Genomic DNA, 14902 nt, shown 5'->3' with positions numbered 1-14902 from the left:
GGATTTGATTTTTAAATATGTGTTTGTCGCCTCATTTTACTACTTCTAATGCCAACGTTTAGTGTTCCAGAGATGAGTAGCAGAAAACAAGTGGGGGTATGGCTAATGAGTCCATTCACTAACTGTGTCTTCTTTGAGATGATTCATCAATCAGGGAAAATCCTTCCTTCCGCCTACAGGCTGAAAACATGTGCTCCCCAGGGTGTACACCCACCCAAACAGTAATATTTGCCGGCATATGCTGTGTGTGTGGGCTTAAGCCATAGAGTTATCTCCCTCAACTGAGAAGAATTACATCTGACTCCCAAAATTTAGATTCCAAATCACCTCATCAGCCAATACATCTTTGTCTGTTCTCAGTACTGTGCATACAAACATTTTGCTTAAAATCACCACGAAGTTTCCCTGAGAGAGCAGTTTCCTGGAAGATCTACGTGTGAATACCTGGGCCAAAGAAAAACACAGCTATTCGCAGAGCAATGCCTACATCAGGATACATATTAACTAACTTAACACTGTATCACTGCATAAGACTAACATGACACAACTTAAGATTATTAATAAAATTACTTTCACACATTTAGATAACTCTCAATTTCTTGGTGACAAAACTACTTGGTGACAAAACCAGGGACTATGCTTATTTAGGACACAGAGATGCTGCAGTAACTAACTGGTAGTTGCCTCTACTGTGCTTTGTTTATAAGCCTGGTACTTTCAGAACCTGTAAATGATGGAGACAGATTAAGACACAGTGTGTGCAGACCCTAGAGCAGACTCTGGGTGTGATATCTAACTCCATTATAGAACAAAAATTGCAACAACAAATAAAAACATGACGAAAAGTACCTGTATAAGGAAAAAACCTTTCTCTATGACTGGCCCATCAAAACCATTTTTTTTTTATGGTTAGCCCACCATAACTCTGTATTTTTTAATGTTTTATTTGGACACAATTTTAGACTGACAGGAAATTTGCAAGAATATAAAAAGAATTACAAGATAGTCTTTAACCAGATTCCTCAAATGTTTACACTTCACTAAATCTGCTTATTTTTTTCATTTTTTTTTTCCTTAACCATGATAAGTAAACTGGAGACATACCCTAAATAGTTCAGCATGTATTTCCTTAAACCAAAGCATTCTCTTCAACAACCACAGGGCAATTATCTGAATCAGAAAATTAGCACTGATACAATACAATAATCTAATCTACAGACTTTACTGAGATTCACCAATTACAAAATAATGTCCCTCACAGTGAAAAAAAAAAATACAATACCAATCATTGCATTCAGCTGCCATGTGTCCTTTAAAACAGAACATTCCTGAGTCTGTATTTCATGATATTGACATTGTTAAAGAATATAGGGCAGGTCTTTTGTCGAATACCTTCAGTTTGGGTTTGTCTGATGTTTCCTCAGATTTAGAGTAAAGTTACCCAGTTCAAGGCCAGAATACCACAGATGTGATTCTGGGTTCTTCTCGGTGTATCAAATCACACTGTCGGCTAGTTCTATTACTATAATGGTACAGTAAACGAAAGGGTACGGTAAACTGACCATTTGGTTAAGGTGGTGCCTGCCATCCACCAGAGACGATCAGCCAGATTTCCCCACCGTGAAGTTACTCCTTCATCTTATATAATTCATAACTATCCTATAGAGAGCTAATCTAGATTATGGTAATATCATATTATGCCTAAAATGTTCATCCACTAGTTTTAGCACACACTGATGATTCTTTCCTGTACTCTTAAAAGACCTTTTCAAACGCCCAAGAAGCTGCTTTAGTCAAGAAAATGCATTAAGTAAATCAAAAACATTTTGAAAGCCAAAAATTGTATCTGTCTGCTTTATTTATTGCAATCACTGCTAAAATCAAAGAAACACAGTAAATAACTGATTAGGTCTCTTATATGGTGTTAAAAAATTCTAATCGGATGCATTTTTGTGGCATCCTATTACCACTACATGTTTTGGTTGTTAATATCCTGATAACCTCCATTTCAATTTCAGTTTTTTGTCATGCTAAACTAATACAAGTAACTTGGTAAATATATTTGTAGATATTGCAGGGTTTTCCCTCCTGTTTTAAAAAAAAAAAAAAAAAAAAAGAAGTTTGGTTTCTTTAAGAGGAATGCATAACAGTTACATCAGACCTTCTCATTTTGATTCTTTCTAGATGAGACCAATATTATTTTTGTTGAGGCTGCTGGTTCCACTGAAATCAGTGATGATACCCAATGAAAGACACGCTGCAATACAGATATGCTCACAAGTTCCCCACACAGTAGATGGTCCATGCATGCCCAGAGAGCCTATGTTTTTATCTTTAGTGACTGAACATCATTTGTCGAAGGCCCAGGGCCTCTGTAATACATCTCTTTATCAAATGCCAAATTGCCACTTCACTTCTGGCAAGCAGACTCAAAATGGAGAATCTTTCTCTAAATCTAGCATATTAAAATAAAAGCATGAGTTTGCATTTGCTCAGAAATAGTTAAGCATTCCGGGGAGGGGTGGCAGCATGAAGTCTCTGCTGTCTCCCTTTCTGAGGCCTCAACAGAACAATATTTTTCAGCACATACATGCAGAGAAAGAAGTCCTACTTCTGTGACTTCTGAAATAAAAGCAAGAGAAAGAGGGAGTTTCTTCACTCTCCTATGAAGTAGAATTAAAACCCTGTAAGTACAGTGAACTGGAAGCTTAGTAGAACAGAATCAGTTACAGAGTGGAACTCAGTCACAGGCAGATCTCCCTCTGACCTCACCTGTGCAGTATTTGTTACTGAAAAAGCTGCTTAAACACACACACACACACACACACACACACACACACTCGTATGAAAGATATGGGCCAAGAAATCAACATTCTGATGAGATCCAAAATCGGAAAATATGATACATTTATTTTGCTGAATATCTCTGAAGCAGCGTGTCAACAAATAGACCTTTTAAAAATGCCACCAAGCTCTCCCTCCAGCTTACACATACAGCTGATAGCCACACATCAACTCTCTACCATCTACATTTCATACACCGTAAAGACGGGTTCACAGTTCAGCAAACCCAGACTTTAAGCCTAAAAGGAAAGGGATCTTCTAATACCAACTTAGAAGTTTCTGCTTTTCTTACTAATTTAAATATGTGCCTCTGTGGGGTGTGAATCAAGCGCCCTGAGCCTGGATCAGCTGGGAGATCACAGAAGCATATAAACGGCATTGACTATTTTAAGTGAAACCATTTTAATAGACAGCTGGTTTAGGGCCCAGACAATGGGACACCAAGAAGAAGGCTTATTTTCATCCTCCACAGTAAATCATGCGTCTGCTCACTGAGAGGAAGGTAGTCTGCTGTGAGAATGACAAAGACAACAGTGATTTAAATAAATCAATGTGTTTATCAGGAGTACAGACCTGAGGCCTATTAACAGACATGGGCAGGATGGGGAGAGAAAGTATATAAAATATATTATTTAAATAAATGAATTGATGGCAAAGCAAGTTAGGGTTTTAACCTAAGAAATACAAAATGCAATTATCAAGTAGAAAACAATATTGACCGTAATCCTTCCAATGGCAAGTAAATCGCTGACAGTGACAGGAATACTTGTACAGGAAGAAAAGCGAAAGAATAAACAGCACTAACTTCATCTCAACTTTAAAAACCTGATGCAATTGATAAAGAAGTTGTCGAAAGTGACACATGTGGAGCGGATTTAGCTTTCTGATATACCAACCTCCCTTTTCTTAATGCCCTCTTCTAATAAGCAGAAAGAAAATAGCAAATTATTTTTAACACTCCATTAATTTTCAGGTTGAGGGTTTTTTCCAGAATAGTTTTTTTAGTGAACAAAAAAGAGGAAAAAAAATAGGAATCGTTAAACTTTCATAGCTTTATGCAACAGCAGTAACAGAAGTTTTACTGCGAGAGAATAAAATGCCATCAATTTCAAATGCCCAATTATAAATTCACCTATATCATCTGTGAAAAGGAATAAATCAATCAGTAGAAAAAATCTGCCTCAGTTCCCACTATTTTAGATGGCATTTGGTGAAGTGTGGTTCATCCTTGCTTTTCCAAAATATCACTGGGTCTTAAAAGTTAATTGAAACTTACTATGGATAAAGACCACACAGTGAAAGGAAAGATACACAGTGAACATGCACCAGGATCACACTTCAATAGCATGCCAAAGGAAATACAGAGAATTGAGCACGGCTTTTCTTTGTTTACTTTTCTAATAGTTTTAACTCTTTGTGTTCTATGCCAAAACAAAGAGGGTGAGGAAAATACTTTTGACTTTGGTTCTTCAAATCCAAAAGGGTTTGAGGAGTAAATGTTTTCATTAAGAGTCTTTTCTGGTTTACAATCAAATAGTAGGAGACTTCTCATCATTAGAGGGAAGGAAGGAAGGAAGGAAGGAAGGAAGGAAGGAAGGAAGGAAGAAAAGAAGGAAGGGAGGGAGAAAGAAAAGAAAAAAGGGAAAGAGGAAAAGAAAGAAAGAAAGAAAGAAAGAAAGAAAGAAAGAAAGAAAGAAAGAAAGAAAGAAAAGGAAAGAAAAAGAAGGAAAGAAAGAAAGAAAGGGAGGTTACCCATAACTAACCCAAACTCCTAATTTTCCTTTTAAATAAAAATAGTAACCTTGAAAATATGTTACTTCATTTTCTACATACAAAATAAAGGCCAAACCTAATTTGTCACCTTCAAGAATAAGTTCATGAATGTACAAAGTACCTCCTTCAACCAGAAGTAAAATGTCCTCTAAATACAGACTGTCAACAAGCCTTTGGTAGCAAGTTAGCAAGAATTGGAACTAATCAAAAAATAATATGAACACCTACAATATCAATGTACTGTACTATTAATCATTGCATTCAACCACCAAGTTATATTACTTGTCATTTAAAAAAAAAAGTGCTAGCTTATGTGATCCCAGAATTCCAGAAGGTGAAGGAGCCCTAGTTAAAAATTAACCTGTGCCAAAGGAAACACTACAAATCTGACATTTCATAAACAATTGTGTCAAACAGCAATCCAACATTAATAGTGGGATAAAATAAAAAATTATTTTGCTTCAATTAGCAGCTTGGCTACTGGTGAACAAATTATAAAGATGTAATTTCAGCTCAGCAGCTAAGCAGGCCTGTTTTCAGAACTGAATTAGGAAAGTTGCAAAGGAATGATATCATATTCAGTATACCATTCAGTTACATCACAGCCTTGAATAAAAAGAGAATGTGTATCAAAGCAGTTAGCTTTAGAATACATCTTTAATGTCTCAAAGAAATGAAATCTCTTATGTTATTCAAGCACCAAGATAAAAATTGAATCATTCTAACAATCCGATATATTTCTTTTTCTAACAGTAATGAGATATTTCACTCATATGATAATTATATTTACATGTGTATTAGTAGATACAGCTGGTTTTGTCAACCCAATGGGACAATAATAATAATAATAAAATAATAAAAGCAGCTAATTTATTAAGCACTTAATATGTGCCAGTCACTATTCTAAGCACTTTGCATGTATGAATTCTCACAACAGAGCTTCAAGGTAGGTGCTATCATTATTTTCATTAGTTTGGCTCCAAATGCTTACATATTTTAATTATTCACTGAGACCAAATCATTTTTACTCAACAACTATATAAACAATTCACCAACATCCAAACACTCCTTCACTCCTGTCACCAATATAAGTAAAGACCTAAGAACAGACTATTGGTGTAGTCATCGGAGTTCAATAAATGCATCACTACTAATATGTTCGTTTTTAATGCTGTTCAAACATTCACATGGAAACAGCTCTAGCGTAAATATCCCTGAACAAATGGCTGTATATTATCCAGGAGGGAGCAGTTGGACCGCCAGACTGGGGAAGTACTAGGCCATCTGGCTCCGGCAATCTCTCCAAAACCATCAGCTTTGTTTTCACCCCCAGACTCCAAACAACACATTTTCCACTGTGATGAGTTTACATTTTCCCAAACACAGGTCCTGATCATGCATAAAAATTCCAAACTTCTTCATTCCTCTATGTGCAAGGAAATTTAAATCACCTGCATTTTTGACATGTTACCAAAGGAGAGAGAAAGCTGCTGAAATATGGCTCCTGACTATAAACTTGCCCTGTCTTTTTTTGTTTGTTTGTTTCCCCAAATGTATGAAAGAACCTCTCTACTGGCCTGTGAATTCCTTTCGAACTTATTGATATACTAAAAATGTGTTTATCTACCAATGAAGAACCATGAACTGAAAGGGTGGTTAATCAAATCTACGCAGCTGTGGCAGGATATAATGAAACAATCAATAGGAAAAAATGCACTTGCATCAATAACTTAAAGTACTGGGAACATCAAAAGAAATATATAAAGAAGATTAGTTTGTAAGATAAATATGACAGCATTTCTGATTATTGTACTTTGGACTTTCCACTATGCTAGGACCTTTTTAGGGTTCCCTTACCACATCACCTCCCTTCAAATCCATACATGACAAAGATTATGTGACTATCATTTTCCCCTTTCCAAAAAAGAGCTTCTGTCTGGGGGCAAGAGTATTTAGTTTTAGATAACTTTATGGAATTTGGTACTCTTTGTTTGAATTATAAAAATGTCACTTTTTTAAAGCAAGATGGTAGGAGGGAAGATAAGTTAAAGGCTTTTTTTAACTATTTAATGTTAACTCACCAAAGCAATCACATAACATAATTATATTTCAAATACTACATGAAAATCTGAAATGAGCCACATTAAACCTCAGACCTCCCCCACTGGGGTCATTTGAACTTCTGTAGTAGATATTGTTTCTGAATGCAACAGCCATAAACTTCTGGATCCTACAGGCCTTTTTGCATGCTCTCTAATGGAATACCAAAAACAGCAATGACACAAAAACAACCTATTTTTAGTCTAGCTAAACTTGGTTTTGAACAACCCTTCCCAAAAGCAAGCCTCTTATTTTCTAGTTGGTGGATGAATTTTTTAAATATCATTACATCCTTTGTGTTTTATGAGAGAGGCATGGGAATAAGGGGGCTCAGATTCTTACACATTCACTTGTAATAAAACTTCATCTTTCCCAATTGAGTCCAAAATTAAGAGTCATTACCCAAAATAGTGTAATGAGACACTTTGAAAAGGTGTGAAATACTGTGTCACACTAATACATCTTGGTTGATTGAGTACATTTCTGTTTGACTTCAATGCTGCTAACTCCACCCAAGTTCAAGAACATTGTATGAAAATATAGAATGCACAGCTAGTTTTGGATTCTCCTTGCCAAAGATTCCCTTTGAGTTTTAACCCCAACTTGTGAGTCAAAGATAAGACATCACACACAAAATCTGCCTCTGTGATATGAAAAATGTTACAAGCAAGCAGCTAAGAGGAGACACTTGAACTGTGGCTAGGTATTCCTTCCAAAAATTATGATGTTATTAGAACTCATCCTAGCATTGAAATTATCCCATTCTTTACTCTAAACATCAAAATCCTGACTCTATCTGGAAGAATTTCACAGGGGAAAAAAATTGTAACCATTTAATCAGTCAGCTTATGTCAAGCCTTACTTGAACGGGTCACTTCATATTTAACTAAAATAAAAAAAATTAAGAAATTTTAAATCAGACGTGGTAGTTAATTATCATAGAATAATTTCAAGCTAGTTGAGAATCTGCTGTTTCACCAATCAAGGCTAAAATATAATAATAATGTCACAGCAAGAAAAGTTATACTTCTTCACACTGAACTCTTTTTGAAGACTATTGTATTAACTATGTATACAAGTAGCTAACCTACTTCCCAAACTCTTACAGCACATAATCAACAAACAAACAGATAATGGTCAGGGATTGCCTTTCAAAGCGAAAGCTACCACAGAATGCATTAGACAATTATTATGAGAGCAAACAGGTATGCCTCAAAAAAAAAAAATCACTTTCTCTTGGTATTTTTGGACTTAATTCGGATAATTATTTAAACCTTTTTCAGGTCTCTCCCCACCAAAATATATAATTGTATACATTTATAATTTTAACTTTCAGTGAGATGTCATATTATGGCAAATGACTTTCTCATATCTGTTATTATTAAAAATAAATTGTATCTTGATCTAGTTCCCCACCTCCAACTCATAGAATTTATAATACCATGCAGTCAAAAAATGCCCTAAGAGTTTTTAAGCTCTATGACCTTGTTAGTAAAATGATATTTGATGTATTGCTTTATAAAAATCAAGATTATTCTCCCACCATATGAGACTGCATAAAGTCAGTTCATTTCATAATGGGAAAATCAATTCTTGGTGGCACTTTTTGTTTAAGGGGTCTAAAATAAAGTTTTGAAAGCAGTTAATCACTCCAAACATGTCCCAGTTTTGAACTCCTTAAAATTGTTCATTTCATAGTGCTGCCTATAATTTAATATTTAAGTGGACAATGTTGCACAAGCAGACAGGTTTGTGGGGATTTTTTATCTTTGAAAAGTAAATTCTAATAAATACATATGGAATATGTATTAGAGTTCATACTTTCCCCTCCCCCACCTTTTCTTTCCTCTGATGAGAATGGCAGGAAACGATACGTATGGTATCAAAGACAATTTTTTAAAACAAAACTCCACTTAAGACATTTTTGTTTTGATACAGTAAAAAAAAAAAAATGTTACTGAAATCAGCCTTTTCTGTTTCTGCTTGGCAGGATAAAAAAAATTTTCTAACTAACAAAATACAATGTGTTCAAATGAAAGGGAATTATCCTATATAATAATCAAAACCAGTAAAGAAAAGAAGACCAAAAGTACAAATGTGAATTTACTCTGACCAATCAACAAAGAATTAAATCTTCAGGAAAGCCAAATATTTTGGGCAAATAACTTAAAATAGATTTCAATATGTATTTATTTATTATTGTTAAAACTACATTTCATACCCTCGTGTTTTTTTCTTAGTTCACCATGAAATATGAGACTAATAATCAAAGTTAGCTATTATTGAAAAGTTCTTGCTGAGTATATTTTAAAACTTCCAACAGCTTATGAATGTGCATTGTGTACAACATATTTAAGCCATGCTTATCTAAAAACAATTTTTAAATGTGCATGTATGCCCTAATTTGAAAACTTCTAAGTCAGTATCTATTAAAGAAGATCACCCTCCTTATTTTAAAGGGAATATTTTAAAATCGCAATCAAGCAAATAAGTTTTATTCATCTTACTAAATTGGTAGTTGGTACACTTTGATAACTTTTCTCTTTGTTCTAATTTCTTTCCCCCACCCAGTAAAGCTGGCTTCTTTTTTGTTACTAAGTCCTCCAACTACCTAAGCAGCTACTTAATTCTGAAACTAAACTATGCCTTAAAATTAAAAAAAAAAAAAAAAAAAAAAAAAGGCTCCTGTGCCTCATTAAAACGTCAGGCCTCTTTTCTGACTCGGCTCATAATTGTATCTTTTAAACCATAACTCAACCTTAATGTATAATGCTTGACACCCGCGTGTTGGGGAGTTTCAGAAAATGCCGTCTATATACCTTTAAGACCACAAGCTCACTCTCGCTGCCTGGCTTCTTGCCAAACTCGGAGGCAAAAGCAGGAGGATTTTTACAAAATACTCGTAACAATTGTTGCTCCCTCTTCCAACAGTACTACTACCACAACCTCCTTTTAAGACAAAAAAAAAAAAAAAAGAAAGAAAGAAAGAAAAGAAAAGAAAAGAAAAGAAAAGAAAAGAAAAGAAAAGAAAAGAAAAGAAAAGAAATCTGTGGAGTGGGTCATCTCTGCTCTCAGCTCACCTCACCGTTGCTAAGGAAGCTACCTAGCCCCCCTCCCTCCTCACGCACTTCCCTACCCTGTACCTCCCTGGAGAGGCCCGGATGGTTTGGATCTCACAAGTTCAGCCCACTCTACACCAAGGTCCCAGGGCACCTTTTGCGCCCCCTGGGGCTCCTCCGCAGGGTCAAAGGAAGTTCAGCACTTACTCTCCCCACTCAGCACCCTGTAGTGTTAACGCACAAGGCCTGGGTTTCCCTTGGTGGGAAGGAGCCGTCGAGCCACCTTCCCCACGCGGCAGGCGTGTGTGTGTGTGTGTGTGTGTGTGTGTGTGTGTGTGTGTAATCACTTGCAAGGCTGCGCTGAGAGTGCGGTCTGAGGTCCGCCCTGGAGTTGAGAGTTCGAGTTCCAGGCCCGGTCCTAGGGAGTGGCCAGCCTCTTGGCTTCCCCAAATTTAGAGGCGCTAGAGTCACCCCGCGGCGCGAAATTAAGAAACTTACTTGTTTTGTCATGGAGTCAATGAGGCGCACGTAGAAATCCTGCTCCGTCCTTATCCCTGGGGGAGAGGGGAAGGGGAGTGGGGAACGAAGGAAAATTAAGTGAGAGAGGATCCGCCGCTAAATAAACAAACAAACAACAAAGAATGGGGTTCCAAGGCGTATGCAACGCCTACTCTCCCAGAGAAGCCCAGGCAGGACACCACCACCCCCATCTTCCCCAGTGTCCAGAGAGGGGCCAGTCCCTATGCACAGCAGCTGAGAATGGGGCGGGACCCCCACCTGGCTACTCTCACTTCTCTAGTTGGGAGCCCCTCTGCACGCTCTCTGGGAGCCATCAAGGCCACGACTGCTCTAGCTCCCTGAGCCCAAGGACTTAGGGCCTGGAGTCTGAACTCAGCCTCCCTTAGGAATGGGAGGAAGAAAGGAATTGGCCCTGCGAGGGCCAGGGCTCCACACCTGGCCCCAGGTGTGCTCGAGCCCGCCACGGCCGCCCTCCGGCTACTCGGGGCCTGCTTGCGTGAAACCTCCTCAGGTGAAACTTAGGGGAGGCCTGGTGACCCCGAGGACGGCGGAAAACCGAGCGTGCTCAGGGCTCTCGTCCACCTGGATCTGGCTGCGTCCCCTGCCCTCACCCAGAGCCCCAGGGTGCCGGCGCCGACCCGACCCGACCTGAGCCTCACCATTGCTGAAGAGGAGCTGGAGCCGGTAGTGAATCCCGTTATTGGTCTTTTCGCTGTTGGCTTCCTGGGTTTCAGCGAGACGCAAAGACACAACAAGAGACGCAGGAGAGAGGTCGGCGTGAGCGAGTGGACCGACTTCGAGGCAACTTTCCCGAAGAAGGGACCCCCGGCCGGGGAACCGGACAGGCCCAGGAGCAGCAGAAATTGCGGCCAACTGTGATCCCTCTGCCGCCCTCCCGACCCTTACTGCCCCCTCTTCCCTTCCAGAAAATTCCGTGGGGCCTGGGGGCTCGGGCCTGGGTCAGCAGAGGCAGGAGCCGCGCGTGGTCGCGCCATTGAGGGCGGGTTCATCCCAGGCGCCCTCGACTCTGGAGTGCGAAGCCGGGCTCGCCTCTCTCCAGCTCTGGGGCTCCACGCGAACTTTTTGGAGCAGAACCTCATGGATGAGGAGCCCGGGTTCGCCCAGGACGGGAAGTGGCTTGGGGGACCCCGCTCAGGAGTGTGTTATGGATGTTTTGCACTCGCCGAGGAGCGCGCCTCCCGAAGCGGCTGGGCCTGCTCCCCGGTCGGGGGCGAGGGGCAGCGGCGCTGCGCCCACTTACTTTTTCCTTCTCCACGAACCCAACAAAGGCTGTCCTCTCGATCTCCACGGGCTGGCCCTGTCTGTCGTAGAGGGCCAGGACGAAGTGGAAGAAGTTGGATTTCCGCAGATTGGAAGGCGGCTGCTTCTCAAAGTGAGCCCGGGCCAGACCCACCCCGCTGCGGCCAAAGACGCAGAGTTAGACGGCTAAGCGGGACACCGACGCGCGACCCTTTGTCACCCTTTACACACGCGCGAGCCCTCACGCACCAACCTCGTCTACCCCCAGAACACCTAGTGGGCGCCCTAAACGCCCCCTCCGGCGCCCGGGGCCCACCCGGCGACGGGACATGCGTGCTCTCGCGTGTCCAGTCCTCCCGCCAAGTACACGGCGCGCCCCCCGAACTCGCCGAAGAGCCATGAAAGTTTTGTTAGGGTTTTGCGCAGGAGATAAAACCCTGCAAGCCTTTACTCTGACCTGACGCGCGCTACGTGGGAAGGAAAAGTAGAGGTGGATGCAGTGAACCCGCGTTCGCGGAACACAGCTGGTAGTTTACAACTTGGAGAGAGGGAGGCATGGGAATTGGTGCCCGCCACCCCCACGAATCTCCCGCCTCAGCCTCAAGGGCAGGTGAGGATGGACGGGGAACAGGCTCAGTTTCATGAAGCCGCAGCCATCCTCCGGGAAACCTCGCGTGCCCCCGCCAGGCGCGGGCGCCCGGCCTCTGGACACCGCACGCCCCCTCCCCAAATAAGGCATGTGAGAAAAAGGATCTGAGGGGGTCAACTCAGAGCTGTCAAGGGTGGTTGCTGTGGAACAGGGAGCTGGTTTAAAAGACCTGTCCTGACAAAGTTTCGCTGTTCCACAAAAACCCTCACACTCATTCCAGAAATCCTATGGACCAGGGGTGCCGGCTGAGCGCGCCCGCGGGGGGACTGGAGGCTCGGGTGCCAGGGGCGCGGGAGGCCACTGACAGCCCGGCCTGCCCAACACAAGGGCGCGCTCACACACACACACACACACACACACACACACTCTTTCGCTTCCAGCCCAGTTACCCAACTCACTCTCACTGCTAACCACCCCCATCCTTGTACTCAACGGGGATGGGAACAGTGTTGCAGACACTTGTCCCCTGCCCCGTGAAGATGAGGATGAGGTAATTAGTCATCTTCCTTTTTCCCCTTCCGCCCTCTCGGAGTCCGACAGGGCCTGGGGCAGACAAATCTCCTACTCCCCCAAGCCCAGCTGGTGGTCTGGGAAAAAAGGCCATTTCTCACTTGGGACCAGGCGTCCTCAGAAAGGTTGATAAGAGTGCCCAGAAAAGTTCCCCCAGGTCAATCTCCAAGGGAAGTGCCTCCAAGTCACACAGTCTAGCATCCCAGGAGCTGAGAGTGGGAGAGGGGCTGGAAGGGGCCGTGGTGACAGAGGGTGGGGAAGACTTTCAGGAAATGTCACAATCAAAGTTGGGAGCTGCCGTTCTACCGGTGGACTGAGAAAAGCAGAAAGATAGAGAGAGGGAGAGAGAACAAGACCAGAGAACTAAGAGAAGGTTCTGGGGATACATGGAGAGAGAAAATAGGAGAGAAAGGGAGGTAAGGGAATGAGAAGAGGAGAGAGGAGAGGAATGAAGAAAGAAGAGGAAGGAAAGAATGAAGAAAGGGAGGACGGAAAGAAGGAAGAGAGGTAAGGGAGAAAGGAAAGGGAAAAAGGAAAAGAAGTGAAGAAGGAAGAAAAGAAAAAGGGAAGGGAGGGGAAAAGGAGTTAAAAAAAAGAGGAAGGAAGGAAAAGAAAGAAGAGAAGGAAAAAAGTTTAGAAAGGAGGGAAGAAAGAAAAGAAGAAAGAAAGAAAAAAGGCAGGAAAGAAAGGAAGAAAAGATAGGAAAGAGAAAGAAAAGAAAAGAAAGAGAAAAGAAAAGAAGGAAGAAAGAAAGAAAGAAAAAGAAAGAGGAGACAACCGGCCAGGAAAGAAAGAGCAATCACATAAAAAAACACAGATATCCAACATCGTGCTGATGAGACGCCTCTTCTGGCTTAAAACGAAATGAAAACAGTCACAGGCGAAGCAGGGAAAAGTGCCGGCAAAGCGTGGGCTTCTCGCAGGCAGCTCCCGGCTCTCCGGCCGCAGGCGACCAAGGCAGCGCGGCCCGGGAGCGCGGAGCCCCGGAGGCGAGCCGAGCCGAGCGGCGGACTCAAGAGCGCGGCCGGGCCCCGCGGCGGCCGCAGCCACCGCCTCCCGGCTCTTCTGCTTGAGGCTCGCCTCCCCGGCCGCGGTCCCCGAGCGGTACCCACCTCTGCGCCGCCGTGTTGGCGTCCAGCACCCCGGCGCCCTGCATCCACGTCCGCACCGCGTTCATGCCGCTGCCCAGCGGCTCTTCCTTCATGCTGCTTCCACTCCGTTGGATGCTTTCCTGAATCCCAAACATGAAAACAACCTTTTCTTGTGGAAAATCTCCTCCCCCTTGAAAATATTGAAAAAAAAAAAAAAAAAAAAAAAAAAAAAAGGAAAGAAAAACGCCAGCCAGAGATTTTTTTTTTTTTTTTTGAGACGATGAACTCGCGCTAGAAGATCAAGGCGGGCTGGAAAGCAAATTTTTTAAAAATGTAAACCTTCGCTCAAAACTGAGCGATAACACGAAAAAAAAGGAGAGGAAAAAAAAAAAAAAAAGAAGGGAAAATCCAACGAAAAGACCAAAATAAAAAAAATAGAGATGTATGCTTGGCTGTTGGGGGTTGTTTGGTTGGTTAATTTTTGGTTTGGGTGCTTTTTTTTTTTCTTTTTTTTTCTTTTTTTTTTTCTTTTTTTTTTTTTTTTTTTTTTTTTTTTTTTTTTTTTTTTTTTTGTAATGATCACAGGCCGGTGGAGGACAGGAGGGGCTGGAGTTTCCTTTTGTAGAGGTACCCTTCACTTGAAGAAGCAGGAAGAAAAAAAAAGCCCTGATGGCAATTTAAGAAACAATAGACTCAACTCGCGCTGCCGGCTTTGCTACTTCAAGTGTCATTTTCCACAACCAGGCAAGTTTTTTCCTCTCTCTCTCTTTTTTTTCCTCCTTCTCTCCCAACCAAAGATGTTTCTTTCCTTTCAGTGCGTTTAGATGAGGACGCTGGTTGCCGTAGACAGATACACCAGAGAGGGAGAGTGGGGTGGGGGGAAGGGGGGAGAGAGAGGGAAAGAGGAAGGGGGGGGAGGGAAAGACAGAGAGAGAAAGAGAAAGAGAGAGAGGAGAGGGAGAAAGAGAGAGGGGTGGACCCTGCTGGATGGAGATTCTGTTTTCTCCTTGCTAAAATAGAAGTGATTTGCAGGCTTTCCCTATGGAATCCAGTTTGACTCTCCCCAGAGCTAAACACAGGCACACTAACCCCAAAGG

The 14902-nt window shown here is 41.9% G+C and overlaps 1 protein-coding gene across 6 annotated transcripts in view; it reads right to left on the bottom strand.

The window, feature by feature from the left end:
• The window catches only part of EBF1 (EBF transcription factor 1), a 389138-nt gene extending 375112 nt beyond the window's left edge, over positions 1 to 14026 (bottom strand). For all 6 annotated transcript variants that reach the window (XM_042993469.1, XM_042993492.1, XM_042993480.1 and 3 more), the window contains exons 1-4: positions 13827 to 14026; positions 11557 to 11713; positions 10955 to 11018; positions 10275 to 10330 (exon numbers count right to left, since the gene is read on the bottom strand). In XM_042993469.1, coding sequence (XP_042849403.1) covers positions 10275 to 10330; positions 10955 to 11018; positions 11557 to 11713; positions 13827 to 13960 — 411 coding nt within the window. In that variant the 5' untranslated portion in view covers positions 13961 to 14026. The remainder of the gene's footprint in view (positions 1 to 10274; positions 10331 to 10954; positions 11019 to 11556; positions 11714 to 13826) is intronic.
• Between the last annotated feature and the right edge of the window lie 876 nt (positions 14027 to 14902).

Source organism: Panthera tigris, chromosome A1, assembly GCF_018350195.1.
Source record: "Panthera tigris isolate Pti1 chromosome A1, P.tigris_Pti1_mat1.1, whole genome shotgun sequence".
In the NCBI taxonomy this organism is placed as follows: domain Eukaryota; kingdom Metazoa; phylum Chordata; class Mammalia; order Carnivora; family Felidae; genus Panthera; species Panthera tigris.
The sequence above is the reverse complement of the archived record's forward strand: the minus strand, read 5'-3'. Positions and strand labels throughout refer to the sequence as shown.